The 27932-nt window shown below is 47.2% G+C and overlaps 1 protein-coding gene across 3 annotated transcripts; it reads right to left on the bottom strand.

Annotated features, from left to right (window-relative positions):
- On the bottom strand, window positions 1-27519 carry OCRL (OCRL inositol polyphosphate-5-phosphatase). Of its 3 annotated transcripts, XM_028714811.2 has the most exons (24): window positions 27241-27518; window positions 25947-26017; window positions 24141-24217; window positions 23679-23717; window positions 19795-19905; window positions 19613-19705; window positions 19217-19337; window positions 18967-19134; window positions 17592-17693; window positions 17169-17283; window positions 16346-16462; window positions 16024-16211; window positions 14297-14408; window positions 11796-11905; window positions 9905-10040; window positions 9303-9413; window positions 8599-8764; window positions 7528-7763; window positions 7128-7151; window positions 4162-4281; window positions 3313-3397; window positions 2337-2464; window positions 1078-1189; window positions 1-994 (listed from the first exon to the last, which is right to left on the bottom strand). In XM_028714811.2, the coding sequence occupies exons 1-24, from the start codon at window positions 27298-27300 to the stop codon at window positions 870-872; spliced, it is 2727 nt and encodes a 908-aa protein (XP_028570644.2). In that variant the 5' UTR covers window positions 27301-27518; the 3' UTR covers window positions 1-869. The 3 variants fall into 3 exon arrangements, with proteins under 3 accessions (XP_028570644.2, XP_028570646.2, XP_028570645.2); XM_028714813.2 differs by lacking the exon at window positions 19613-19705 and having other exon boundaries at window positions 27241-27519; XM_028714812.2 differs by lacking the exon at window positions 7128-7151.
- Window positions 27520-27932: the final 413 nt, after the last annotated feature.

Genomic DNA, 27932 nt, shown 5'->3' with positions numbered 1-27932 from the left:
TTTGCACAATGGATATTTTATTTTGAAACAACAGTTTTCCAATAAATTATACAATTTAAAAAAGAGAGAGTGTGCACGAAGTACAGGTATCCAGGACAGAAAACCAAAAAGACAAAGTTGCAGAACTTGGGTCAGGTGGGGAGCCCAACCCAACCCAGCTGCACCCACTGCCTCAGCTCCCCTCCTGCTGCCCAGCTTGCGCCCCCTCCTCCTCCCTGATCCCTTTAGGCAGTGCTTAGTGTTTCGTGAAGAATTAACACCCTAGAACTGGGGGACGGGGACGACTGGCAGGACTATGAATATGCGTCACACACTCTACTTGGCAGAATGGGGACAGATATCTGAACTACACAGAGCAGGCTAAGTAGTACGTGGGCCACAGTGGGTGCCCTGCCCCTTCTCGACCAGCATCAACGCTGGGGGGAGGAGGACAGAGAAAGATGCCCTGCAACTCCAGGACAGACTAGGAATTCCTATGCCTTGTACCCACCAAGAGTATCACATGCTCAGCTGCAGCAGAAGGGGAGAGAGTGGAAGACTGCACAGGGACTGAGAGCAGCAGTGGTGGTAGGATGGGCAGGGGAATGACTGTCCTCCAACAAGGTCCCTCCCAAAGCACCCTGAACCTGCCAATGCCCTGGAACCATGTGGAAAACCAAGTGTTCAACTGTGTCAGGAGTCAAGAGGAAAAGGTGGAAAGGGCGAAGCACAGGGAAGGGAGCTGGCACATGGCAAGATGGCACAATGGGAAGGGCAGGAAATCGTTTCACCTCCATGGCACCACAGAACAGAGGCTGGGCTTGCCTCTTCCCTCCCAATTTCATCTCCAGGCTGCCTTGCGGCTGGCGTGGAGCCAACGCTTGGCACCTTTAGTAGTCATCCGCCCCCAGCAGGAAGCCCAGGAGGAAGCCGATGGCACGCTGGCGCTCCTGTGGGCTCTGCTTCGACAGAATGTTGGGCGGAGGCCGTAGCAGGAGGCTGGCGAAGAGGGTGGCTGCAGGGAAGCGAAAACATTAGCGTGAGAGGAGGCGGAAGCAGGAGGAAGACCAGCTCCCATCCAGGACAGGCAGGCCTTACCTAGCATATTGGCACTGACGTTGTTGCTCTCGGAGTATTTCAGCAGCTCCCGCAGGAAGGCCATCACGTAGCGGAAGACGTTCCGGTGCGACCGTGGCAACTGGCAGATCACCTGCAAGACAGGGGAAGTCAACTCGGAGCTTCCATGCAGAGCTTTGGGTGGAGGAGGGGCATGGATCACTAGCACAGTGTACTTTTTATGTTTGCAGGTTTAGACCTGGCATTAAAAAAAAAAAAAAGGAGTTTTTTAAATGGTAACCGGACTAGAACTCTGCTGGGAACTTTGGGGAATAATACAATTGTAGAGTCGGAAGGGACCACGGGGGTTAACTAATCGACCCCCCTGCAATGCCTAACGTGGGGCTCGAGCGCATGATGCTGAGATTAACTCCAGGTAGGGTAGGGAACATCCCTTGTCTGAAATCCTGGAGAGCCACTGCCTAGAGGTCCCAGGCCCTAAGGAAGTTAGATTAGCCTCAACCAGAGCCAGGGCCTTTTCAACACTGGCTCCGGCCTGGTGGAACGCTCTGTCTCATGAGACCAGGGCCCTGCGGTATCCGATTTCTTTCCGCAGAGCCTGTAAGACAGAGTTGTTCTGCCTGGCCTTTGGCTTGGAGCCAATTTGATTCCCTCCCCCTCCTTCTTTTTCTTTTCTTCTCCTGTGATGAGGCTGCATTTTAATTGTTTTAATGTTGTATTTTAATCTTGTTTTTAAGTTGCATTCATTCAACTCGTTTTTATTATTGGTTGTTGGCTGCCCTGAGCCCGGCCTTGGCCGGGGAGGGCGGGGTATAAATAAAATTTATTATCATTATTATTATTATTGTCAATTTAGACAATACTGAGCTAGACGGCCCAGTGGTATATGGCTGCTTCCTGTGTTGGAAATTCATGCGAGGTTCACTGAAACAGGTGGGTTATTGTTACAACAACTTGTCAGAAAGCAAAAAGGCAACATGTGCGCACCCCCCCCCAACCAAGAGGGATGGTTATCAAAGGAGACATCAACCCCTGTGCTACCATGTTAATCCAAGAGCATCCACTGTCAACACTCAGCAGCCTCTGCAGTTAACATGGCTTCCCAGACCAGACTAATCCTCCTGCCAGCGTGCCGGTTTACTGGCTTTCAGGGATGCTTTAGTGGATTTCCTGTTACTTGCTGCGGCATTTGGACTAGCTGACCTTTGAAATCCCTTCTGATTCTATACTTCTGTACACACCGCAGACCAGCCAGGAAGAGATGGGGCTCTGGGACCTACCTGGCGACAGAGGCGGCTGTCATGTGAGCACTCAAGGCAGCGCTGATACAGTTCATAGCAAATGACCGGTTCTGGCAGTGCCTCCAGGAAGATGAGCAGAGCTTCGGCCACCGAGTGGTTACTGCCAGCTATTGACAGCCTGTCAAGGAAAGGGTTCTATCCTGTTACCTGCACCCTGCCTCCTTCCTAGGCTGGTCCAAAGCAAGAAGTTTTGTCCTTATACATCTGGGCCCACCTTGAGAGCCCCCCCCTTTTTGCGCAAGGTGGACCTTGAACCCATAGCCCTGAGATTAAGAGTGTCACACTCTACCAACTGAGCCATTCCACTGTAATTTTCCCACACATCCCCTCTTGACGAAGCTGCCTGCAAAGTTGATCTGCAGAGGAAATGCCCATCTGCAGGCATGGTCTCAATCCAAACAGCGAATAATAGTGGTCAACTTCAAAAGTGTGGTCAACAAACCCTGCTTGCCAAAGAACAATTGAACGCCCCCTTGAAGCTCCTTTGCAGCCATGTCTTTACCTGTCTCCACACCTGATACCACGTATGATGCTAGACGTGGGGCCTGCAGGCCTCTCAAGATTCCCCACCTCTGCTCTATCTAGCCAGGCTGATGTTTTCAAATGGGGGTTAAAGCTGTTAAGCTGTTTGGATGCATGACTGGACTTTACTGTGGGCATTTCATTTTGATTGTTTTTACAGTGGTACCCTTGGGTTACAGACGCTTCAGGTTACAGACTTTGCTAACCCAGAAAGAGTGCTTCACGTTAAGAACTTTGCTTCAGGATGAGAACAGAAATCGGGCTCTGGCAGCGCGGCAGCAGCAGTAGGAGGCCCCATTAGCTAAAGTGGTGCTTCAGGTTAAGAACAATTTCAGGTTAAGAACGGACCTCTGGAACGAATTAAGTACTTAACCCGAGGTACCACTGTATATAAAAGTGAGGTCCACTCCAGCCAAGAGCTAAACAAGGATACGGATTGTCTCGGGAATGCTGGTGTCCAGGCACTCAATTATCTCCTGCAGCTCATCCTGCATGCCCGGGGTCTGGAAGAGGTCCTCCTGCCAGACAGAAGTAGAGTATCACACATGAGTTAGGAAAGGATGGGGTACATCCTGGGTAGCATGCAGAACAATCCAGCCCTGAGGTGCATAATGTGAAGTCAAGGAATGCAACAATGGAGAGAAGAAGAGGAGTTTGGATTTGATATCCTGCTTTATCACTACCGGAAGGAGTCTCAAAGCGGCAAACATTCTCCTTTCCCTTCCTTTCCCACAACAAACACTCTGTGAGGTAATTGGGGCTGAGAGACTTCAAAGAAGTGTGAGTAGCCCAAGGTCACCCAGCAGCTGCATGTGGAGGAGCAGAGACGCGAACCCGGTTCCCGGGATTACGAGACTACCACTCTTAACCACTACACCACACTGGCTCTCCCATCACCAAGAGAACTTGCACAAGGGCTGATAATTTTATCCCGCCTGATTTTCACAGTAGCACTCCTACTACCCTTCTCATGATTTTGGGCAGTGGGAGAGTGAAATCATTCCCCGCTTCTTCTAGTGGCGAGTCTCAGAGAGCCACTTTACTAGGGCTAGATAGACAATGGTTGTGAACACTTGGGTTCTTCTGAGCCGCTCTAAGGAATAGCGTATGCTGGATGTCCCACCCGCTGCCACTCCACCAAGGTGCCACTATACTCACAGCAGGAGTTTGTAAGAGCGAGTCGGTAGCTAAGGTATAAATAAATTGTGACACCCCAAAACTGCACACCCCAAAACTGGTACTGGTTCCAGCCAACACCCTGGTACAGTCCCCCTCAGCTCACCTGGTGGCAGGCATTCTTGAAGAGGTGGTCCACCAAGAGCCATATCTCCTTGGGTATGTGCAAAGGCCGCTCAGTGGAGTCATCACCATCCTGGGGTACTATATCCAGAAACTGCTTCTCCTGGAGGTCCAATGACAAGCGGGACTGGCATGAGAGAATGACAGAATGTGTGCCTGTATGCATTCTTTCCTTGCTCCAGCTGGGTGGACAAGTCTTGCCCTCTGAGGCCACAACTAGGGCTGGGTGATATCTGGCTTTCAATGTTGTAATATATCACTAGCTAAACATTGCAATATACCAATGTATCAGGATGTCTGAAATAAGGATGGGGCTATATAGAGGCATTGGCTGGCTTCACGGTTTTGTGATTTTTGCTGGCGCCTGCTCTCTTGGTGATTTGCTGCCCCCTGCAGGCTTCACGGTCTCCCCCGAATTGTTATTTTTGCTGGCGCCTGCTCTCTTGGTGATTTGCTGCCCCCTGCAGGAGGGCAGGGGAAAGCAGAGCCAGCAGAGTTAACAGGGGCTGCAGGAATCGAGAGAAGCATTGTCTGGCTTCACAGTTTCCCCCCACATATTTTTTTTTGCATAGTACACACACACATCATGATTCGCAATATATTGCCATGTCAGAAATTATGAAACCAGTATCACCATATAGACTTCAAGCCGATTTGAAAATATATATATATTGACATATCACCCGGCCCTAGCCACAAAAAGCATCTCAAGTGGGGAAACAAAAAACAAATTTCTCGCACCCCAAATCCAAGCTCCCCCTCCCCCTATTAATATGCAGCTAGTAATCTTCCCACTCCGGATGTGCAGTTCACCCAGAAGCTTAGGGAAAAAGCAGCTGTGGACATGCGGTTTGGCTAACATTTTATTTTAATTTTTGTAACCTGTTCCTGGGACCTTAGGGTGAAGGGCAGGAAATAAGTAACAAAAACAGCAGCAGAACATGGATGGGCCTTCATAGGTTGATGGGCTGCAGCCCCAGCCAGCATGATGAGATGATGGGGTCACATGTTCACCGCCCCTTATCTAGAGCACGTTGCAGAGGCAGTGGTGGAGACTGAAGAACAGCTGGAGCCTGAGCTCACTACTTTGTATGGGCAATGCAGCACACAGCAGCTGCTGAAAAATACCTCCTGCCTCCTTCCTTTCCAGAGATGTTCAGGGTGGTTAGTTTTATCTCAAGCTACCGCAAGGATCTAGAGATCACGCTAGGGGTGGCCAAATTCTGTGTGAGTGCCATAAAATTTAGGGAACAAGCTGTACTACCAAAATGATTAAGGTTTTAAATGACAATTTTAGTTAATATTTTAGTGATCAAGATTTAATATATATTTTTAACTGCCGCTATATCTGAATTGTCTCTGTTATACCCAATTGCAATTCAATGTATTCCTGTTGTGTTTTATGATTTTCCTGATATTGTAAGTGAGCCGGAACTGGTCTGTGACCGTAATAATAAAATTCAAGCTACCACATTCAAGAGAAAGAGAAAGAGAGGAGGGGGGAGCAAGAGAACATTAGGAGCACAGCAATGGCAAGCAGCCCATCCCTAAAAGGAGTTGGCAAGGATGGAGAATTTGATCCCAACTCCACTTCCTCTCATCCCCAGGGAAGCTGTTGATTAGGACCCAATTCATCCTCCCTACCAATACTCTCCGCCCCCGTCTCTAGAGAGAGAGAGAGTGTGTATTAGTGTGGGGAATGACACATACTGTATCAGAGTCTTAGTGCAAGAGTAGCAGATACATGCTGAAGAACACAGGAGCCTTGCTGGGTTAGATCAGCATTTTGTTCCCACAGTGGCCAACCACATGCCCTTGGGACGTCCATAGGGACACGGGGACAATAACACTCTGTCCATCATGTTCCCCAGAAACTGGTAATCAAAAGCATGTGGTTTATGATAATAGTGGCAATAAATAGCCCTGACTGGTAGCCACTGATAAACATATCCTCCATGATTCTAAATGTCTACAGCTGTCCAAATTGGCAGTCACCACTGTCTCCAAAGTGGTTATGATAATAGTATATCTGATTTCGAGAGGAGTGACATTTCCCTGAGCCACCCCAAAGCAGCCACTACTGCTTCCCAAATGCCAGTGCTCAGGTGGTAAGAGTAAGCAAGAGTGGCATGGCCTGTGCAGCAGTCGCTGAGCACAGAGACAATGAGAAAACTGGCTCTTGGGCCAGAGGGAGCTGGTGCCTGCACAATGAGACTGGGCTTTCTGCCTCCCATGCTGCCAATCGTAAGTGGACCCAGAGTCAAGCAGGGCAAAATCAGTTACAAGCAGTGATGGCAAATTCTGGTTTTGTCTCCGTTCTCCTCTGCCGAGTTCTATAAGGGCCACACTGAGACTAGGGAAGAGGAGGAAGCAGATAGCTAGAGCCACCACCTGGACTGGATTTGAGTAAGAAGGCAGGCAGGTGCGGGTTGCCTGAGAGGAAAGTGAGGTTGGTGGGGTAGCGGCTGGTTTGCCCTAATGGACCAGCTGCCACTGCATGGAGCAGCTGCTGATCGTTGACAAGCGCCTTCCAGTACAGGCAACTCCATTTACGTGCGTTTGAGGCACATGCACACTGCTGCAAACCTGGAAGTGGCACTTGAAGGGGCAAAAATGTACCCCCAAAGAGCACAAAAGCGGCAAAGCGGCATGGAAACAGCATCTAGACTCCCTCCCAGGAGCCTTTGCACTGACCTCTGAGGCCTGTGGAGAGTTGGAGTTTGAGCAAGGAGTTTTGCAGGGAGTCTGGCAAGTGCTGCTAGCTTTTAAAAGGCTTTTAAAAGGGGTTTCTGGGTGTTTGCAGGCTTTTCCAATGCTGTCCCCAATATACGCGATTTCATTTAAATGCACGGTACCTCGGAACGCAACCCCCGTGTAAATGGGGCGTTGCCTGTACCTGATTTGAGCCCGCTACAAGAACATCAAGAGAGATATCAAACCAACTGTTACCTTTTCTAGGAAGCTGTCTTCTCCCTGAGATCAGAGGAGGAAGGCATGAGCAAAAGAAAAGTGGAAAAAAGACAACAAAGTATGTTAATGGCACAAGCCCTGAGAAGAGAAAGAAACAGCCTATTCGCTGAACATCGCTGGGCAGATGGCAGGGAAATGCACACGGTTTAGTGGCCCTGCGAAAGGGCAGGTGGGAGGACAAGAACTTGGGGTGACTCAGTCAACAGCAAACGTGAACAGCACACAGGAAGTGAGTGACCAGCTACATGAATGAAGCGAAGGACCCCCACCACACACATTTCTGAGTGGAGGAGCAGCTGTTTTTCAAGCAGGCAAGCAGAGTGGGAAGGTTAGATATTTAGCAAATGAACCTGCCAGGTAAATCAACCCCTTTCCCTACCAGATCAATAAGTTTGGTGACGGGGACTTCGCGAATCGGCTGCCTCATCCGGCACAAGGCTTCCAAGGAGGTCCCGAAGCAGCTTGGTAGGTAGCTCCCACTGATGGTGAGGAAATAGTCCTTGCCACGGTCAAGGTGAAGGACAAGGATATCCTCAATCTTATCCTCTCCTGAATTGAGAAGCGTCACAGAGTCCTTGCTGACGTACACATCCAGGGAAATGTCCAGCGTCTCATCTAAAATGGGAAGAGGTCAGGTAGATACAATCTTTGGAACAGCCAGGGTTGTTTGTTTGTTTGTTTGTTTGTTTGTAAATTAGATGTTAAGATAGTGAATAATTTAACAGAAGGACACAAGACGAGCCTGCTGGATCAGGCCGATGGCCCATCTAGTACAGCATCCTGTTATCACAGGTTTATGTGGGAAACCTTAACTTCAAGAATTAGGAACAGAAGCTACTCAGTTCCCACCCCCACCCCACTTTCCTCTCTATTCCTCCAAAGCAGCAGCTGCACAGAATATGGTGACAGGACACTGGGGGGGTAAGAGAAAGTGATCCTAAAAAAAAGAATATAAAAAGGGAAAGCATTTATTTGTCTCCTAAAGGATTTTTGTGCCCCCAATGTAACTTTCTTTTTTAGTTTACATTTCATCAAGTTTTTAAAAGTTCTATTTGTTCCCCAAGATATTTTTGTGCTTCCACAATGTAAAAATACGCAATTTTTAAAAAAATTGACGGACTCCTCTCACTGGTTCCCTGCGATGCCAAAAGGTTTTTTTGGGACCCTCCAGCATTTCTTTGCTCCAATTCATTTGTGCGCGTGTGTAAAGCTGGTCACACCCACTTTCACACTTTGGGCTCAGCTGCTTTGACGTGTGGCCCTTGGAGACTTGAGCATGGGGCAATGCAGCCCACAAATGTTAAGCCTCCCCTGCTCTACAAAACTCCCAAGGTTTGATGGAGGAGGGTTGGGAAGAGGAGGAGAAAAGGGGGGATGAAAAGGAAACAAAGGCCTTCCCTAGGTGTCCCTTTCCAACCCTACAATTCTATGATTCCAGAGGCAGACTCACTGGGCTCCAAGTATCCCTCGCAGGGCTCAGCGCGAAGCCATGGCTTACAATACTGGCTGTCATTGAGTTTGGGGATGAAGGAGAAATGGAGGGTGACCTGCCCGTTGTTTGTGATCTGGAACTTCTCCTTCTGCAGCTGCCGGAACTTCACATTCTCAAACGAAAACTGCATAGCAAAATGGGGGGGAGGAAAGAGAGTGCTTGCCTTCAGCAGACGGCAAGGAAACGTGCTCCAGGGGGAAGTTTGTCCTTGGCCCCGGGTTCTCATTTAAGGGACTGCACATGCAATAGGTCCAAATGCCACCTCACAGTGGCTACGTTTGCTCTAGAGTGTCCACCTGGGGCTCTCCAGATATTGCTGCACTTGCAACTTCCCATCGCCACAGGCCATGTTGGCTGGGGATGATAGGAGTTGTAGTCCAACATCTGGAGGGCAGCACACTGGATACCCCTGCGAGGAACAGGAAGAGGCTGCAGCTCAGTGGAAGGACATCTGCCTTGCATGCAAAGGTCCCAGGTTCTATCCACAGCTAGGGCTGGGAGAGATCCCCCGGAAATCCTGGGGAACCGCTCCCTGACAGTGTAAACAAGACTGAGCTAGATGGGCCAAGGGCCTGGCATGATATAAAGCAGGCTTCTTTTCCCCTGGTCTTTTTGCAGCAAACCCTCTTTAAGGGGTTGGAGAGGATCTTATTCGTCTTTACCTCCCTCCTGCTGAGCTCCAGTGAGGGAAGGAATTCGTTCTCCATCCTGTCCATCAACCGAACAATATCCTCAAACACTTTCCGGTACCGTCGGTCATCCACAACCTTTACCTATAAGGGTGGGAGTGGGGGGGGGGAACAGAGCACACTTGTTGGGGCTGTGGACTCAAAAAAAGGGGGGGTATGTGTTAAGAGCAGAAATGCCTGATGCACCACCCTGTTCCCAGCCCTGAAAGAGGCAAGTAACTCTGAGAACTTCCCCAAGGATGGCAGCAGCTGTAACTTCCAGACCCAATGGGTTGAAGCCAAATGCTCCAAGCCAAGTACCACAGAAGCTGCATTGCATGAATGGAGCCAACTGTTAAGGTGTACAGTTCAGCCCATGTGGTCTGCCATGCCTGCAGGAGCAGTGTGTACTCAGAACAGTGGAGAATGGAAGCATAGGGATTTAACAGAGCCAAGACCTGCCCACTCCTTGCACCAGAAGGCATTTGTCAAGGAGGAGCTCTGTGGTCAGGGCCTGCCCATATCTAAGGAGGTGCCACATAGCAGGCAACTAAAAAACCTTAATAGACGATAGCCCTGGCCAGGGCAGGTGTTACCCCTATGAGGAAGAGGGAGCTGACGGGCTTGTGGTCGCTCGTTTTCAATTCCATGTGGCTTCGGTAGCTGAGCTGATTCACGCTGCCTCCTCTCCAGAGGATTCGGTCACACCATGCTGGCACACGGCACTTCCCACTGCAAGGAGACAGGAGAAACATCGGGACTACTGGACTGGCTGAGGCAACACACAAGGCTCACTCAGTCAAACTTTGGCTCCATACACTGTCTGTGATCTTGACCATGGTCAACAGCTGGAGATGATGGGACTTGGGAGCCCAGCTTCAGAAGGGGCAGACCTTGCAGGTGTGCAGGTATTTTGCCTCATGGAGAGAGTTGTTAGGAAATCAAAAGCTGCCTTCTACCAGGTCAGAATGAATTTCTGACCTACCCCAGTTTTGATTCCTGCATTGCAGGGGGTTGGACTAGATGATCCTCACGATCCCTTCCAACTCCACAATTAAGTAAGTCTACTCTGGCTGGCAGCAGCTCTCTGTGGCCCAATCCTTTTTCAGGAGGAGGTGCCATAGAGTTTCAACTTGAGACTCTGCATACAAAGCATGTGGCACACCACTGAATTATGATCCCTCCCAAAAACAATGGTCCCCGTTATTTTTGTTCAGACACTTTCTATTCAGTGATCCAAGCTTCAGGAAATGTAAAAATACCCCTTTCTGGCACCTGAAATGCTGCCAAAAGGAGCCTGCCATTTTCCGGCTTCATCACTACATGTTCCGTCTGTCCTTTTGATTCCCCCATAACCAAGCAAGAGAAATTAAACTAGCAGTCCTAGGTGGCTTCTTACAGTTGTCAATAACCACAGTAATTTGCAAATTCATGGATGATGAGGCTCAGTGGCTAGTAGCCATAATGGCCACAGAACATACTCCACCACCAGCAGCAGTATGGCTTGGAGGAGGGGAGAGTGCTGTTGCACTCAGGTCCTGTTTGTGGGCTCCCCAAGAAGAAGAAGAAGAAGAGTTTGGATTTGATATCCCACTTTATCACTACCCGAAGGAGTCTCAAAGTGGCTAACATTCTCCTTTCCCTTCCTCCCCCACAACAAACACTCTGTGAGGTGAGTGGGGCTGAGAGACTTCAGAGAAGTGTGACTAGCCCAAGGTCACCCAGCAGCTGCATGTGGAGGAGCGGGGAAGCGAACCAGGTTCACCAGATTACGAGTCCACTGCTCTTAACCACTACACCACACTGGCTCCAAGAGGCATCTCATTGGCCAATGTGAGAACAGGATGCTGGACCAATGGCCTGATCCAGCAGGGCTGCTCTCATGTTCTTATGCCCTGGCTCATGAGAGAGCACCAAGTCTAATTCCCAGACTTCCTTGACACAAACAGGATTCTCATTCAGCCCCAGTTCACACTTCCTGCTGCACCTTTCAATGAACCACAACACCGGTTATACACACCATGAAACAGAGGATGCTGGTTATCAGGACAAATGTGGAAAAAAGGCTACTTGTGGAAAAGGAGCCAAAACATTTCCAGAGACTTTGAGCAGGGATGGGTTGAGCAAGACAACGTATCACAGCCTTGCATTTAACAACTCGCCTAGCAGCCTTTGGCGACCAGGAATTCCATGCAAGCAAAGTGAGCAGGTGAAGGAGAGATTGAGCTCTCTCTTCCTCCTTTGCTTGATGTCCATTCTGGCTGCAGAGGAATGGAAGTCCATCCTGCCCTTAACTCTATCCCTCCTCCACCAGCTTGCTTAGCAGAAAGCAATTTTTAAAATATATTTTTTTACTAGCTTGCTCAAGAGGATGGGAATGCAGGACACTACTAGCATCCCAGTAGACTAGGAAAAACAAACAAGCCTTGCAGACTTATGATTTTGAGGACTTATTTACAAAGGCTCAACTATCAAGCAGGAGCTTACCTAGAATCCCAGCGATCTGTTTTAGAGTCGAATTTGTACGTCGGGATGAACTTGATCTCTCCCTCTGTGAAATCAGCAAAAGCTGTCTTTTGGGTACGCTGAATGTTCAGCTAAAGCCAAAAAGAAATCGCTTATCAGCAGAGAAGCAGAAGACCCCCTGTTGCCTGACAATGGAGTCTATTAACAGCCACTATTGTGCTGGAAGACCAAGGCAAAGTACTAGTAGGGTAGCCAGGTGCAAAAAAAGGGGTATACCTGTTGTAATCCTATCTTATACACAATTATTAAAGGTACAGGATGCTTGTGAATTTTTGCCCCTGGTCATCTTACGTTACTTTGCTGCATCACACGACAGGAAAATCCTCTAACTCAGGAGTAGCAGATGTGTGGCCCTCACAATGATGCAGAACTACAATTCCCATCATCCCTGATTACTGGCCATGATGGTTGGGGCCAACAGGAACTGCAGCTCAATAACACCTGGCAGACCACAGGTTAGCCATACCTACAATAGACAATGTTATATGTACCAATAATCCATACAAAATGTTAACAACCAACAGAATACACCCCTGACACTATGAACAACTGCAAAACCATCCTTTTGCATCCTATGTTGGCACCCAGTACGTTTCCAAGCACAATTCAAAGTGTTAGTGCCAACCTTTAAAGTCCTAAACAGCTTTGTTTGAGGACTGGGAAAGATTGTGGAAGAAAGGGGTCAAGTTCTCTGCATGTACTGTGTTAAAGGAAAATATAATGAAAATGATGTACAGATGGTATTTGACTCCTGTAAAATTAGCAAAGATATATCATAACTGTGACAATCTATGTTGGAAATGTAAAGAAAAGTAAGGAACCTTTTATCATATGTGGTGGACCTGTCCCAAGGTGAAAGACTTCTGGGAAAAGATTTATAATGAATTGAAAAAAATGTTGAAATATACATTTATAAAGAAACCAGAGGCCTTTCTTCTTGGAATAACAGGTTTGGAATTGCCCAAGAAAGATGTTAAATTATTTTTGTATGCCACAACTGCTGCTCATATTTTGTTAGCTAAAAAGTGGAAAACCCAAGAATTACCAACGATAGAAGAATGGCAGATGAAGATGATGGATTTTTCGGAGCTAGTTGACCTAACCGGAAGAGTCCGCGACCAGAAGGAGGAGGAGTATCAGGAAGAGTGGATTAAATTTAATGATTACTTAGTTAAATATGTTAAGTTAAATTAACTGAAAACAGCTTGCAGATACTTAATTGGCTTAGGATTTTATTTATGTTAAGTGATGAATTAATATGTTTAATTTCATAATGCGAAGATCTAAGGTTGTTAATGTTTAAGTCAAATTTTATAAGAACTGTGATTTGGAAAACCATTAAAAGGATATGGAATGAAATTCAACCAAGGGGAAGCGAGGAAGTCACTTATCAATGTTAATAAGTGTAATTTTCAATAAGGATATGATTTATGTTTGTTTGTCTTATGTGTTTGTTTGTTTATAATGTTGTGAAAACCAATTAAAAAAAAAAAATGAAAAAAAAAAAGTCCTAAACAGCCTCAGCCCAGTATGTACCTGAAAGAGCATCTCCACCCCCATTGTTCAGCCCAGACACTAAGGTCCAGCACCGAGGTCCTTCTGGCGGTTCCCTCACTGCGAGAAGTGAGGTTACAGGGAACTAGGCAGAGAGCCTTCTGAGTAGTGGCACCTGCCCTGTGGGACGCCCTCCCGACAAATGTCAAGGAGATAAGTAACTATACAATCTTTAGGGAAGGTATTAATGTTTTATTATGGTTTTGCATATGTTGGAAGTCTGAGGCTGCCCACCCTTGCCTTGTAGCAGTGCAGCATCCTTCTAAAAGGGCTAAGGCATTACTACGCTCACAGAACTTAAATCCACCATAAGATGCAGCAATCAGGCCTCTGTTTCAACACAAAATAGCAATGGTCTTTATGCCAAGTGGGAGAAAGGTCGTAAGCGTTACGAACACACAAACCTTGGAGGGGAAAATTAAAAACGAAAAGCATCAGCAATTTAATTTGATTTAATGGAAGTAACTGCTGATAAGATGTGAGTAATGCAGATTTTCCAGATAGATGCAAAACCTAGAGCAGGAAACCTTAGACCTTTAGCTATTGCTGGACGGCAGCTATCGCTGTCCCTGACCATTGGCCACGGACATGCTGGAGCTGATGGGAGTCCAACAACATCTGGAGAGTGCGCTGACCTAGGAAAGCCCTATAACTGGGTAATAAGTCCTACTTACGCAAATTCCAAGGCAACCATCCAACTTAATTGGGACTTGCTTCTAATTAAGGTTGCACAAAACTGCAAGCTTACAAAGCATTTGTAGAAGTCGCAGTCATTCTATGTTATAGCTACACTTTGCTCCTAACTGTCTGAAAGTGGTTTCTCTAGTCTAGGCTGGGGTATCCCAGACATAGGAAATAAACAGGGCAATATCCTAAACCACCACATATAACACAAAGATGTCTCTCACCTGGTCATAGGTCAGAAGTCTCTGAAGCTCATTTTTAGTGATCAGAGTTTTCACTTCGTTGGCATCAGGAAGGCAAAGCCTGTAGTTCAGATCACCCAACCAGATGACAATGCTGGAAAAAAGCGAAGAAACCACAGCTACAGGCAAGCTCACGAAGGGGGGAGGGGAGAGGGGGCAGCCTGCTGCCAATTCCTGCAATATGAAGTAAGACTGATAACTAGGATTGGGCAGAATGATCATATTAGGCTAGTGCTCTTTGAACTACACTGGCTCTTGAACTGGTTCCAGGCCCAATTCAGAGTATCCCTTTTGGCCTTTAAAGCGTTTCAAGGTTTGGGAAAAGGGTACCAGAAGAAAGCCCACTTATTTTTGCACTGCTTCTCCACTGACTAGAATTTTTCCCAGGGAACTCCTGCTCTTTCAAGTAGGACAGGGCCTTTTCAGTAATGGCACCCTGCCTTTTAGAATAATCTTCCCAAAGAGGCTCGCCTGGCCCCTGCTTTGATGTCCTTTCAGCAAAGACTTTTAAAATTTCCCCTGGTTCTTTAATTCATGGGTAGGGTGCTTGTGGCCCTCCAAACACTGCTGTAGTACACAGGAACATAGGAAACTACCTTATATTGAGGCAGACCACTGACCCATCAAGCTCAGGACTGACTACATGGACTGGCAGCAGCTTTCAGGCAGAGATCATTCCCAGCCCTATCTGCACACACTGGTGATTGAGCCTGGAACCTTCTCCATGCAAAATGAGAACTCTGCTTTTGCGTTACTGCCCTTAACAAACTGCAACTCCCACCCCCCTGCCCCATCCCAATCACTGGAGAAGTTGCCCACATTTGCTATAATCTAATCTAATACAGTGGTGCCTCGCAAGACGAAATTAATTCGTTCCGCGAGTTTTTTCGTCTTGCGATTTTTTTCATCTTGCAAAGCACGGTGTTGGAAAAGTTTTGGAAAAGCTTCAAAAATCACCAAAGTCTTCAAAAACCTCAAAAAAGGCTACCACACCGCGTGCTATGAGTTGCTCCTCGAAGTCAAGTCGCAACTGTATTAACGGTGCTAAGAAAAAGGAAACAAACTTGCAAGACGTTTCCGTCTTGCGAAGCAAGCCCATAGGGAAAATCGTCTTGTGAAGCAACTCAAAAAACCAAAAACCCTTTCGTCTTGCGAGTTTTCCGTCTTGCGAGGTACCACTGTACATCTCTGCCACTAGGTTTATGTTGCTCTCTTTAGATCTGCTGCTATTAAGGTACTGTTTATATGCTTTAAATTATCTTGAGGTGCATTTCTGATTATTATTTTAAATAAGCCACTCTGGGGAAGAAACCCCACAATAAACAGAAATTAATGAATGAAGCCCAGCACTTGCTTCCACAGATGTTTAGTATCTGCCTGCCCTGAATGAAGCAAAAGCCTACAATTCTGGGCACTTCTGTCTGCTCTAGTAGAAACCTTAGTGGTGCAGCAGCAGCAGGGATCACCGACACTGCACCCTCCTGGTGTTGCTGAAGTGGAACTCTCATGAGCCCCAGTCAGCAAGGCCAATTCTTAGCGATTATGGGAGTTGTAGTCCATCAACATTTGGAGAGCACTATGCTGCCTACCCTTGAGCTACACACATGCAGGAAAGTTACAGAAACGTGACTCAATTTGCTTCTCCAGATAGCGGAGACCAACAAGTTACGTCAGCCAAGGCTCTCTCCCTCCAAGCCCTCGAAACGCACTCGTGTTTCATGATTGTCAGCTGCGGCAGACCCTGGTCAGGGGGCAGGAAGCTCATCCGGGCACAGATATCCTTGTAATCCTGGTTTCGGCGCTCAAAGTCTTCCACGTGGGCAGCAAGGTGGGAATTGACAATGCAGAAGCTGGTATTGTGGAAGACAAACCTCACGGCCACACCCCCCTTGTTACCCTGCAGGGGCGGAGCAAAGATGGCTGTTAGCGAGCAAGCAGCAAAGAGGGGGAAACTGGTTGGCAGAGATTATAAAAACATATAGACAGATAGAAAGATAGACGTAGGGAATTCCGCTGCCAGGGTCTACTCACCATCTTCCCCATGATGCCTGTGCCCACTGTCTCCGTCATCACTTCCTTGATGTGGCTGAGCTGGTCCTTCCTGACAAAGATGAGCAACATCATTCCGACTAGACGCACCAGCTGCACCTAGAAGATGCAAGGTACTGGGATGTCTACCAGCTCTGTTCATTGCTTGCTGTCCTGGGCCGGCTGATGCAGATAGGAGTGGCAGGGGGCACCAACTGGGGATCCCCCAAGGGAAGAAGGCTCAGAGCCAAGGAACCGGTGGGGGGACGACGAGGCTGAGTCGTCCGAGGGAGAAGAGGGAGCAGACTGTGAGCAAGAGGAGGTGTTGGAAACTGAAGAGGCAGGAGGGCAGGAAGATTCTGTGGCAAACAGCAGCCCAGAATCCGAGGCAGAAGTGGAGGCTGGAGGCGGGGGTCAAGAGGCAGAGATCGGGCAGGCTGCTGAAGAAGCCAGGGGGTCTCCCCATCCTGCTGCGATCAGCTCCCCTCCCTGCTGGTCTCCCAGAACACAGAGAAATTAAGAGGAGGAAGCAAAGACAGGCAAGGTGTTGGGAAGGACCAGGGGGAGGAGGAGACTTAAGAGAGTGGTGGGAGGGCAGCAACCTTCAGCCTTCACAACTACCTCACTGGGGCAAGACCTGTTGGGAAAGGTTTCTGTGATCACTAGGCCTGCATGGTTTTAGTTTCTTTGAATAAAGAATTTTGGCTTCTTTTGAATAAAACACCACTGACACCAGGTGTTTTTTATTCCTCTTCCTCTTCCTCCTCCTCACTCCAGCTCCTGACAGCTGTCTGGCTGCTGAAGAAATGGGTGGGGTTGGACTTACTTTCTTGTACTTGGATTTGGAATGCAGAGCCTTTTCCACAGCTGTCAGCCACTCTTGCTCCTTTGTTGAGTCAAAGTAGAAGAAAGCCTCCGTGCTCAGGTCCAGCTCCTGGAACCTAATGCCAAAGTGCCATCAGACACAACACACATCCCTAGCACTAGGCCATCCTTCCCCCAGAGCCACCTCTGGCTATCTTTGATGCTGCTGTAATCCACTGCCCACAGGGTGAAAGGATGGCACTGCCACGTTCATTATGGCAGAACGTTGTTTCCTGGCTAAAAGATACAAATCCTCAGGATTCTCCTATTTTGTTCCAAGTTTAAAGCGAAAGTCTTCACACAACAGGACCACAGTTTAGAAAGCAACTGTGGGGAAACAAAGACTGAGAGAGGGGGTCTCTGAAAAGCTATTATGTCTGCTCACCCAATGCAGTAGATATCTGGGGGTTCAGAGTCACAGTTCAGCCAAGGTTCCAATCCACTGTCTGGAGACTGCCCATTCACATTCCATGTCCCCACGAAAAACCTGCAAGGAAGAGAAGGATGTGGAGCTGCAGGAATAGGACTCCAATCTGAACAGACGTGCTGGTTAAATATGCAAAGACAACAGGAGTGTGTGGCAGGTAAGATTACAAGGGCAGGCAAGATCAGGACCAAGAACAAACAAGTAATACCAGCCACTTCTTCCTCAGCTTAGCTATTCTGGGCCCCAAAGGAGCTTTGCTAATGAAAGAAAAAAGCTTTTTCCTTGTATTTTTAAAGATGTGTCAGCCAGCCTGATATTTAAGCACTATCCCAGTTGCCACAGGCAACCAGAAATTCTTTGAAGCCAAGTGAGTTGATTGATCTCTCCATTCTTCCTTCACCTGGCAACCTGGTTTGCAGGCTGGCTTTCCGGGAGCAGAAAACCACCTCTCAGATCTGCTGTGCCAAACTTGTTTGGTATAAGATTACCCTGTAACACCCTTGTCCTCTATGCAAACCTCCTAAATGGAGGTTTCCTGTGTTTCCATGCTGGCCATGAAGGAAAGGGCATTCCCGACTCTGAAGACAGCACAGAAATACAGCCTGTCTAGTAAAGGGGGGGGAAAGAGCAAAACAGCCTCTGTAAAACAGTAGGATCTAAAGCTGCTAACCACATACTGATAAACCTATGATAAAAGCAGACATTAAAAACAAATTGCAGCTGGGTACTATTAACAGTACAAGGAAATGACCAAAGCAAAAACTTTCTTTGAAGTAGTAAGCTTAGCATTATCAGGATTCACACCAAGTGTTGAAGGGTCGGGGTCAAACACCTCCTTGTCCTCCAGCACAGCTTTTAGGAAGAGTTCCAAAGGTTTTGCTTCAGTTTTGGATTAACTGCATCTTGTCACAATGTCTGAAGCTGTACAAACCGCTTAATTTTAACTATGGCTCATTGAAACAAGCCAACTTCAAATCATGAGTTTACAAAGCTGCTAAAATTAACCACCATAGGATCTGGACACACCAAACTGTGGTTAATTTAAAATACAAGTGGAAGCTTCTAAATAGGCTCGGGGTGCGGGAGAAGTGTGCAAACCTGGAGGAGAGGCTGCTCATAATATGAAGCCACAGTTCAGTATGTGGCACCAAGGAAAATTGCCCACCACAACTAATACTTTAAATTACCAACCCATGTGGCCTGAATGAACAGGACAGACTTTGCCTGGCACCCAACAATAAAGCTGTCATGTAGATGTCACTTTCTCCAACCCCAACTATGATACAGTTTCCACTGGTGTTTGCATGGTGTTTGCACTTTTGCATGATCTGACCTGAAATTCTGGATGTTGACATATTCCTTCTCTCTCTTGGCGAGGACGTGCTTGATGAGTCCCTCTCTCTGTCCGGACTGCGTATGTGTGGAAGGCACAAAGAGCTTGCGCATAGTGTTGGTCACTTTGGGTTGCTCCTTGCTCATGCTGTCCTTGTCACGGATACGCCTAAGGGAGATGAGAACGGAACTCAAGTAGTCCTTAAAACCAAGGAGGCAGGAGGGCACAGTACACCTCTAAGTCAACTTACGGCCTGCTTGGTGGCAGTGGTGGTGGTGGAGGTTCACGGCGGGCACTCATTTGCTGATTCTGCAGGTTTCTTTTCTTCTCCATACTCATAACACTGAAGTTATCCTCGAATCCCAGAATCCCTGAGAGAAGAAAAGACTTCTGAAGTTAGAGAGGCTTCAGAACCATTTGGGGAAGTTTCGGGAAAGGAACTTAGAAAATACTTAACTGCAGGAAAATGTTACTGCCTCCCCAAATCACTACATTTGTCGGACAATTGCCTCTCAGCTAATGCATGTTTAGGAAGGATTGTGGAGGCAACAGGTCCTCCCCTCAAGGCCTTTCCTCTAAAGGAGGCAACAAGTACTTAAAAATTCCAAGCAGAAATCGCACAAGTTACATGTTGGTGTGGTTGTACCTGCAGAAGGGGGATCTACTGGCCCTGTGAGACCTTTCACTTGGTGCCAGGAGGTATGATCCACAAGATCAGGGAAAGAGGTGTTTCGCGGGACTACAACAAAAATCAACAACAACACTCATGTGAGAGACTAGGCCATCTCCAACATCAAACATCAGAGACAGGGCATGGGAGTTGCTCACCTTCTTGGATTCTCAGAACCTCAGCGAGGAATCCCAAACACTGCTCCTCATCTGGGATCTCAAAGAGATGTTCTGCTGTCCAATCACCCTGCACTCGGATCTTGCAGCCAGCTTGAAGCACACACAGGAAAAGCACATGTCAGGAAACAGGGCACAACACTGATAAGGCAGAACATGGAAAATTGCTCAAATGCCCCCAACGTTTTAAAAGAGGGAGGACAATAAACAGGCAACAAAAATGAAGAAACAGCTTGAGGAACAATTGTGCTGTAAAGTTTGACTTGTCATATTCATTACTTAATCGAAGGATGAACTTTCAGGCACACACAGTGAATGAGCAGAATATTCTTGCTTTGGCTCATACAGGAAGTGCATTACAAAAGACAAGAGATATAGCGAGACTGCACTGTAATTGAGTGGACTTGAAGCTGAGAAGCAGCCACATCTGAAGATACATGAACTTCTAGACACTGATCAGGTTCACAGGAACCTGACACACTTCAAAGATTACTGCTTTTATACTACAGTAAATGAAAATAAAAACAGCAGCAAAACCTTGAATGAAACACAATGGAGAGCATCAAACACTCTAAGAAGTAGTTATAAAAGAACTGAGGAAGATTGCATTTTGTAGAATAAAAGTTCTGAAATAAGGTACCGTATTTTTCCGTGTATGACTAGGTTTTCCCCCTTAAAAATAATGTCAAAAATTAGGGGGAGTCTTATACACAGGGCCATCTTGCGCCATTTTCTTAAATCTGAGTCCCCCCAAATAGGGGGTGTCTTATACATGGGGGGGACGCAGGTGGCGCTGTGGGTTAAATCACAGAGCCTAGGACTTGCCGATCAGAAGGTCGGCGGTTCGAATCCCCGCGAGGGGGTGAGCTCCCGTTACTCGGTCCCTGCTCCTGCCAACCTAGCAGTTTGAAAGCACGTCAAAGTGCAAGTAGATAAATAGGTTCTCCGGCGGGAACTTAAGCAGCGTTTCTGTGTGCTGCTCTGGTTCGCCAGAAGCGGCTTAGTCATGCTGGCCACATTACGCTGTACGCTGGCTCCCTCGGCCAATAAAGCGAGATGAGCGCCGCAACCCCAGAGTCGGTCACGACTGGACCTAATGGTCAGGGGTCCCTTTACCTTTTAACATATACATGGGGGCGTCTTATAGATGGAAAAATATGGTACATTTAAAAATGTACCATATTTTTCCATCTATTTTTACTCCCTGTTGCATTTACCATATTTTTACTCCCTGTTGCATTTCCAGGGCAGCGGGGGAGTGGGGAGGGGGAATCTTGATGTGGACGGTGGGAAAGCCAAGTGCCCAAACTGGAAAGGACACCATCTTTCCTCTCTGCCAGTGGAAGTTGCTCCACGAGGGCAAGTGAGGCTGTACCCCACCAACCTCAGTCTGTGCTCAGCCAGCCCCTACCTGCCTGCCTTCTAACTTACAGTCCTGTGGGTGGCCCTGCCTGTTAGATTCTTCCTCCTTAGTCTCAGTGCTCCCTGAGACACAGCACAGAGGAGGATGGGGGCAAAGCTAGAATTAGTTGGCTCAGCCTATTACTGGCTTTGGCTCCACCAATCCCAGTGGGTGCCAGTCACTGCTGCTTTCTGCCATTCTTCACCTCATTGCCCTTTCCTTGTGACCATGGTAGATTTGATTTAAATCAAATCAATTTAAATCACGATTTAAGTCACTAGTCTGTAAGACTTGGTTTAAATCACTAGTCAGTAAGACTTGATTTAAATCATTTTTTTTTTTACAGAAAGACTCATTCTTGCATATTTACAACCAGATGAAGGTTTCATTTTTGGAACAATAAATTTTCAGAGTAGTTTTTAGAGTTCTATAAAAAATTACTGATTTGGTTATACTATTAGAAATACATAGACTATGAAATTATTGTGAGGTTTAATAAGTTAACTGTTTATATTTGGGCAACTTTTCTGCTGTACTTTATTGGAAGGAAAAAATAATCATTTCCTTAGTAACAATTTAAACAATTTATTTAACTAAAACAGTAACTTTATAGCATATGTATCCATGTTTGTTAACTGATGTGCTTAAACGATTTTTTTTTTTAAAAAAACTTAGACTGAGTTTTAGCACACATGAAAAACTTAAAACAAATCCTTATTTCCTGATGAATAGCCTTTGGATTATAATGTATAATGTAACTTAAATAGAAAACTATCTTTAGAAATATTTTTCCTCCAAAAGCATTTTATTTTAAAAATCTGATTTAAATTTTAAGAAATCCGTTTTTTGTTGTTTGTTTTTTTTTAAAAAAAACCCCAATGATTTTTACCAACCCTGCTTGTGACCCTTATAAAATCAGGCCAAGGCTACAAGTGGCCCACAGGCTGGAGGTTGCCCAACTCTGCTACAGGCTAACATGAATGTCTGTTGGTTAGAAGGGACCACATTACACACTCTGGAAGCCACTATTTATGGCAGTTAAATCAATATACAGTGGACAACAAAAAGGAGAAAAGTTGGGACACACTGAAACAAAATAGGGAACCCTTGCACCCCTCTGATGTTGTGGGACCCCAACTCCCATCAGCCCCAGCCAGCATGGGCAATGGCCAGGAATTATGGGAGTTGTAGTTCAGAAAGAACTGAAAGGCCAGAAGTTCCCCTCCCCTGCTTTAGATGGACAAGGCCAAACCCTCAATCTTCCACTGTCTCCCAGCATCCTAAGCAAACAGGTATCTGCAAGAGAGTCACACATTTCCTGAAAATGGAGTGGGCAGCAAGCAACACAACCCCTGCCCCAACCCCATGGTCAATAGGACATGCCACTAGCAACAGGGAGGCAAATAGCTATTGCATGCATAGCTGGCAGGCTCTTGAGAATTCACCACTGAGATATGGTGATGGGCCAATTTTCCTAGTTACTTTTAAGAGAAGTGGGCACACACTTGTGAGTCATGTACAAGCAACCCCCGTGCAAGAACTATGTTATCTGTATCTATCTGGAGAGAGATCAAGGAATGCTTTTAACATCTTGGACACCTCACAGAATAGTGTCTATTCTAATTCTCAGTTTCCATGGGCTGGAATCCTTAGAAACAGGTGCATTTTGTGAATGAACACCTGTGTTTTTAAGAACTGACCTCAGAAGAAGTTCTGGACCCCAAGGGAAGTGCTGAAGACACTGGTTGCAGTTCTCTGGTGGCTTTCTCAGCCATCTTCAAAACTCTTGTCTCTGATCTCATATCTTGATACATCCCTACCTGTGACATTCCTTCCTCCAGCTCTACCACACTTAAACTTCAGAAGGTTTTCAGCAATATTAAATCCTGTGGTTGCATGTGCTTTGCATGCAGAAGATCCCAGGTTCAATCCCCAACATCTCCAAGAAGTGCTGGGAGAGACTTTTGTCTCAAAATTTTGGAGATGAGCATGAACATTATCAAGCTAGATGGTCCAATGTTATGACTTGGCATAAGGCAGCTCTGTATGTTCCTTCTCATGCCTGCAACTGTCTCCCAGAGAACTTCTAATTGAAAACCCTCATCAAATCCTGTATGTTCCAGGAAGTGTCTAGTACAATCTTTAATTCCCATCCTTTACTAAAACTGTACATGTAACTAGACTGAATGCTTTCCCCCAGCTTTCCTCTTCCTCCCCTGTGAGCTTCTCAGGGCACTGATCTAGTCCTGACTCTGTAAAGCAGCATGAAGGCAGAGGATAAAATAAAAAAGCCTTTCACCCCAGCAGCAGTCTGACTTTTTTTTGGGAGGAGCACAACATCCAGACATCAGGGTCAGGAAGAAGAGACAAGCAGGAACAAGAATGATGAGTCAAGAGGGAAAGATGACATGTCAGTGACAGGCAATATCTATTCCTGACAGCACTCTGGTCAAGGGAGACTCACTGTTTGCTGTTATGTCAATCAGTAGAGTTTCTTCAGCCTCTGGAAGACAATTAGAACGGATCAAGAATTAGAAAGGACCATCCAAGAAGGCCCTCAATAGGAACATCTCTCCTAGCCATAAAGAAAAGTCAAGTGCTGTCAGAGGAGCAGAGCACCATGATCTGGGCCTCTGTAATGCAGATACCACAGCAAATCTCCTGTTTCATGGAACAACATCCAAAGCTTGGTCTGAAGTCAATTCCATTATTGGAGACACCTGAACAACACACCACCAGGGGCTGCACAGTTACTCTTATGCACCAACAGGGATCTGCATTCATGCCTGCACTCCAGTCTGGAAAGCATAGTTAGAGAGGCATGGTTTCCATTTGTGGCTTTTGGGGTGGGGCATTGTTTTCCCACCACCTTGCTACAAGGAAGCAACAAATTCCCACAACAGAAGAGACAAGAGAGGCTGGATACCTTGCACACACTTAAAACGGCTGTTGATGGGAATCCTCTCTTGAACACTGGGGTCTTCCTGGGAACGGATAGTGAAACTGGAACAAGATGAAAGGCGTGTAACAGTGTGTTAATTAAGGGATATGGGGAGGTGCTGTGAGACATCTCTATTTCTTTATCATTCTGAGAGCCATACTCCTTCCTAGGCAACCTTCCAAGAGCAACATGCCAGTGCTGGGCAGGACCAGAGGCAAAAGAAAGCACAGCAATGAAGGTAAATTTCACCTTTGTACATGATAGTTCCCACAAATAACCTTTGTTATCCTCCATCCAGGCAAGCAAGGACTCAAAACACTTGGAGTAGACAGCAGGGCCAGTGAGGGGAGTAGCTTAGGGAAAGTTCCAAGGGCCAGGCAAAGAAGCCCCTGGGCCTGAAGTTCCACCCTCCTGTGCTGAAAGGTCCACCTAGTTATAGCTATTAGAACAAAGGACTAAGTTGGGGTTGAATTTAGGCATGAAATAGCAGCACATGCATCCAAAAGGGTATCCCTTCAAGTACACAGTCAGGGTTTTTTGGGCAGTTGTTTTTTGTTGTTGTTGCTCAGCCAGAAACCCCATAGGGTAGCCCTGAGCAAGCGAGTAGGACAGCAAACCTACGCACCTTCCTGTGAGTAAATGCCAATGAACATTTCAGACTAAATGTGTGTGATTGGGCTGTAAATCTCTCATCTCAACAGGGTTCTGAGAGTCCAGTAATTTTAAGATTGGAGAATTTGTGTCTCTTCACAGTAATTTGGCAAGGAAAAGCCACTGAGCAAGCCCCATAGCTGAATAGGATGTGAGCCAAAGTCTGCCATGTCTGCAACTTTCCCTCTGCCCACTACATTGTCAGAATAAGGATACAGTGGTACCTCGGGTTAAGTACTTAATTCATTCTGGAGGTCTGTTCTTAACCTGAAACCATTCTTAACCTGAAGCACCACTTTAACTAATGGGGCCTCCTGCTGCTGCTGCACTGCTGGAGCACGATTGCTGTTCCCATCCTGAAGCAAAGTTCTTAACCCGAGGTACTATTTCTGAGTTAGCAGAGTCTGTAACCTGAAGCATCTGTAACCTGAAGCGTACGTAACCCAAGGTACCACTGTATATTATGATTATAGGACTAGGGCAGGAAAGAAACAAGGTAAGCCCAACAGCCCAACGTAAGGAAACATTTTTGCACCGATAATCATAAACTGCCATCTCCCAAAGTGAAATATAGTGTTGATATGACTTGACTGGCATTTTAGCAAAGGTCAGGGGGCAATGTACAGTGGTACCTCGCAAGACAAAAAACTCGCTAGACGAAAGGGTTTTTTGTTTTTTGAGCTGCTTCGCAAGACGATTTTCCCTATGGGCTTGCTTCGCAAGACAGAAACGTCTTGCAAGTTTGTTTCCTTTTTCTTAACACCGTTAATACAGTTGCAACTTGACTTCGAGGAGCAACTCATAGCACGCGGTGTGGTAGCCTTTTTTGAGGTTTTTGAAGACTTTGGTGATTTTTGAAGCTTTTCCAAAACTTTTCCGACACCGTGCTTCGCAAGACGAAAAAAATCGCAAGATGACAAAACTCGCGGAACGAATTAATTTAGTCTTGCGAGGCACCACTGTACATCTGGACACACAGGGAGATGTCCAAGCCCTGCTCAGAACCTTGTTCTTAAAATATCCAAGGCCAGTCCCAGAAGATTACCAGGGGAGCCATGGAAGGAGTTGCCTCCTGCCCCAGTCCACAGAGTACAAATGAATGTGTGGGGTAGAAATCTTCAAACTCCAGTGGCAACTTACACATATTCTTCACCGCACTGTGACAGGCTCAGTTCACATGGCACTTTCTGGCCTCCTTTTACCTCCACACCCTGAGAACAAGCTAAGGAAAAGAGGGAAGGTGGTACAGAAAAAAGCCCGTGTAAAATCCTATCGTCCCAAACAATTCAGTGTGCTGCCAGCCACACATTTTCCCATAATCATATTCAATTCATATTCAACCCCATTACACAACCAAATGAATCCCTCTTTCTGAAGCTGTGATGTTGGTAGCCCTCCGCACTGCTCTGTGCCAGTTTCATCCTTCATCAATGAAGTTCAATTGCTATGAAAAAGAGGCACAAGAAAGGAGTGTAGCCTAAAGCTTGTCTCAGAGACCAAACCTGTGCTGGCTGGAAAGGATGCCATGCCCATAATTTGTATCCTACTGCAGATAGCAGGTGATGGTCATTCAATGGCTGAGATAAAACACTCCACACATGTCCCTTATCTCATTTATGACTTTAATAACATCATCCAATTCTGAAAACAACTCCCAGGGCTGAGCCAGAAAACAAACAACAAACCAGTCTGGCCTGCTTCTCTGGGCCTGTCATGTATGATCTAGCTGAGTTTCCTGCATTGCAGGGGGTTGGACTAGATGACCCTAGGTGGTCCCTTCCAACTTTACAATTCCATGATTAATCAAGGTTTGACATGGAGAAAGCAGCAAGTGCAAAAAAAAGTGTGTTTCTGGGTCAGAGCAACCCAGCCTGGCATCCTGTTTCCAACCATGACGGTGAGAAGGAAAAGAAAACACTTTGGAAGCATCCTACCCATACACTGCCTTGCAACGTGCAGGCTCTAATTCAGCCGAGGGCGGTCAATTTAAGACTCGCTTCTCCACGAAGCTGCCCTTTAAAGCCATCTCGGGCTAACATGCTAAAAACAAACGTCCGAGGGAACAACACCCCCCGCCCCCACCGAAGGAGGTCTCCTATCTCCAAGGAGAAACGCAGCGGAGCGAAAAGGCTGCCGGGCAACAAGGGGGAGGGGGCCGTCTCGGGAAGCTCTGGGCTCTAACATTGTGGCTCCCCCTACGTGCCAAATCCCTCCCACCCACCCACCCCCGTTTCAAAGCCCCTCCCAGGCCCCCATCCCTTGCAACCCCCCAGAACCAGCCCCCAAATCTTAATCTGCAAGTCCCCACACAGAATCACAGTAGAGTTAGAAGGGGACCCCAGGGGGTCATCTAGTCCAACCCCCTCCAAAGCGACCCCACCCCTTGTGACATTCGGCCTTGCCCGACGCCTCCAACCCAGCTGGAGAAGGATACGCGAAGGCTCTTCAGCTGCTGCTCCTTCCTGCCAGGCGTGGGCAGCGGAGGAGGCTCCATGCTCCCGTCTAGGCCCCCGTGGTGGGGATTTAAAGGGGAAGATGGACAGGGGAGAAGGAAAGGGAGGGGCCCTTTGCTCGGCCGCTCGGTCCCCTCAAGGCCGTACTAACCGGGTCCGACCGACCGACCGCGCGCTCCCGCCCGCGCGCTCCCGACTCCCGGCGACCTTCGGCCGCGCGCACCGCGGAGAAGAAGGAGGAGACAAGCGCAGCGCCAGAGGGCGGGCAAGAGTGGCGGCGGTGGCGGCGCTTCCGGTTCGCTTCTGCAACCGATCCCGCCGCCGCTGCCCCCTGGTGGCCGGAGGGGGTTCGCTGCGCCACCCTTTCTTCCCGCCCACTCCCCACGCGCCTTTTTTTTAAAAAAAGAATAAAGATATATTGTTTTCCTGTTACTAAATAGTACACGCGATTCATAAAGCATTTCCTCTCTCCGCACCTTGTTTTGTTCACAAGCAGACTTTGCTGAACTACAATGGCCAGGAGCTCGTTGGCTCTTCCCGAGGAATTCTGGGGACTGTAGTTCACCCCTTGCAGAGGTGCAGGTCCCAGCTGCCCTTAACGCAGCGGTTCTCAACCTGTGGGTCCCCAGATGTTGTTGAACTACAACTCCCATCATCACTAGCTAGCAAGGCC

The sequence above is a fragment of the Podarcis muralis genome, chromosome Z (assembly GCF_964188315.1).
Source record: "Podarcis muralis chromosome Z, rPodMur119.hap1.1, whole genome shotgun sequence".
NCBI classification, from domain to species: Eukaryota; Metazoa; Chordata; class Lepidosauria; order Squamata; family Lacertidae; genus Podarcis; species Podarcis muralis.
This window is presented reverse-complemented; position numbering and strand designations above follow the sequence as displayed.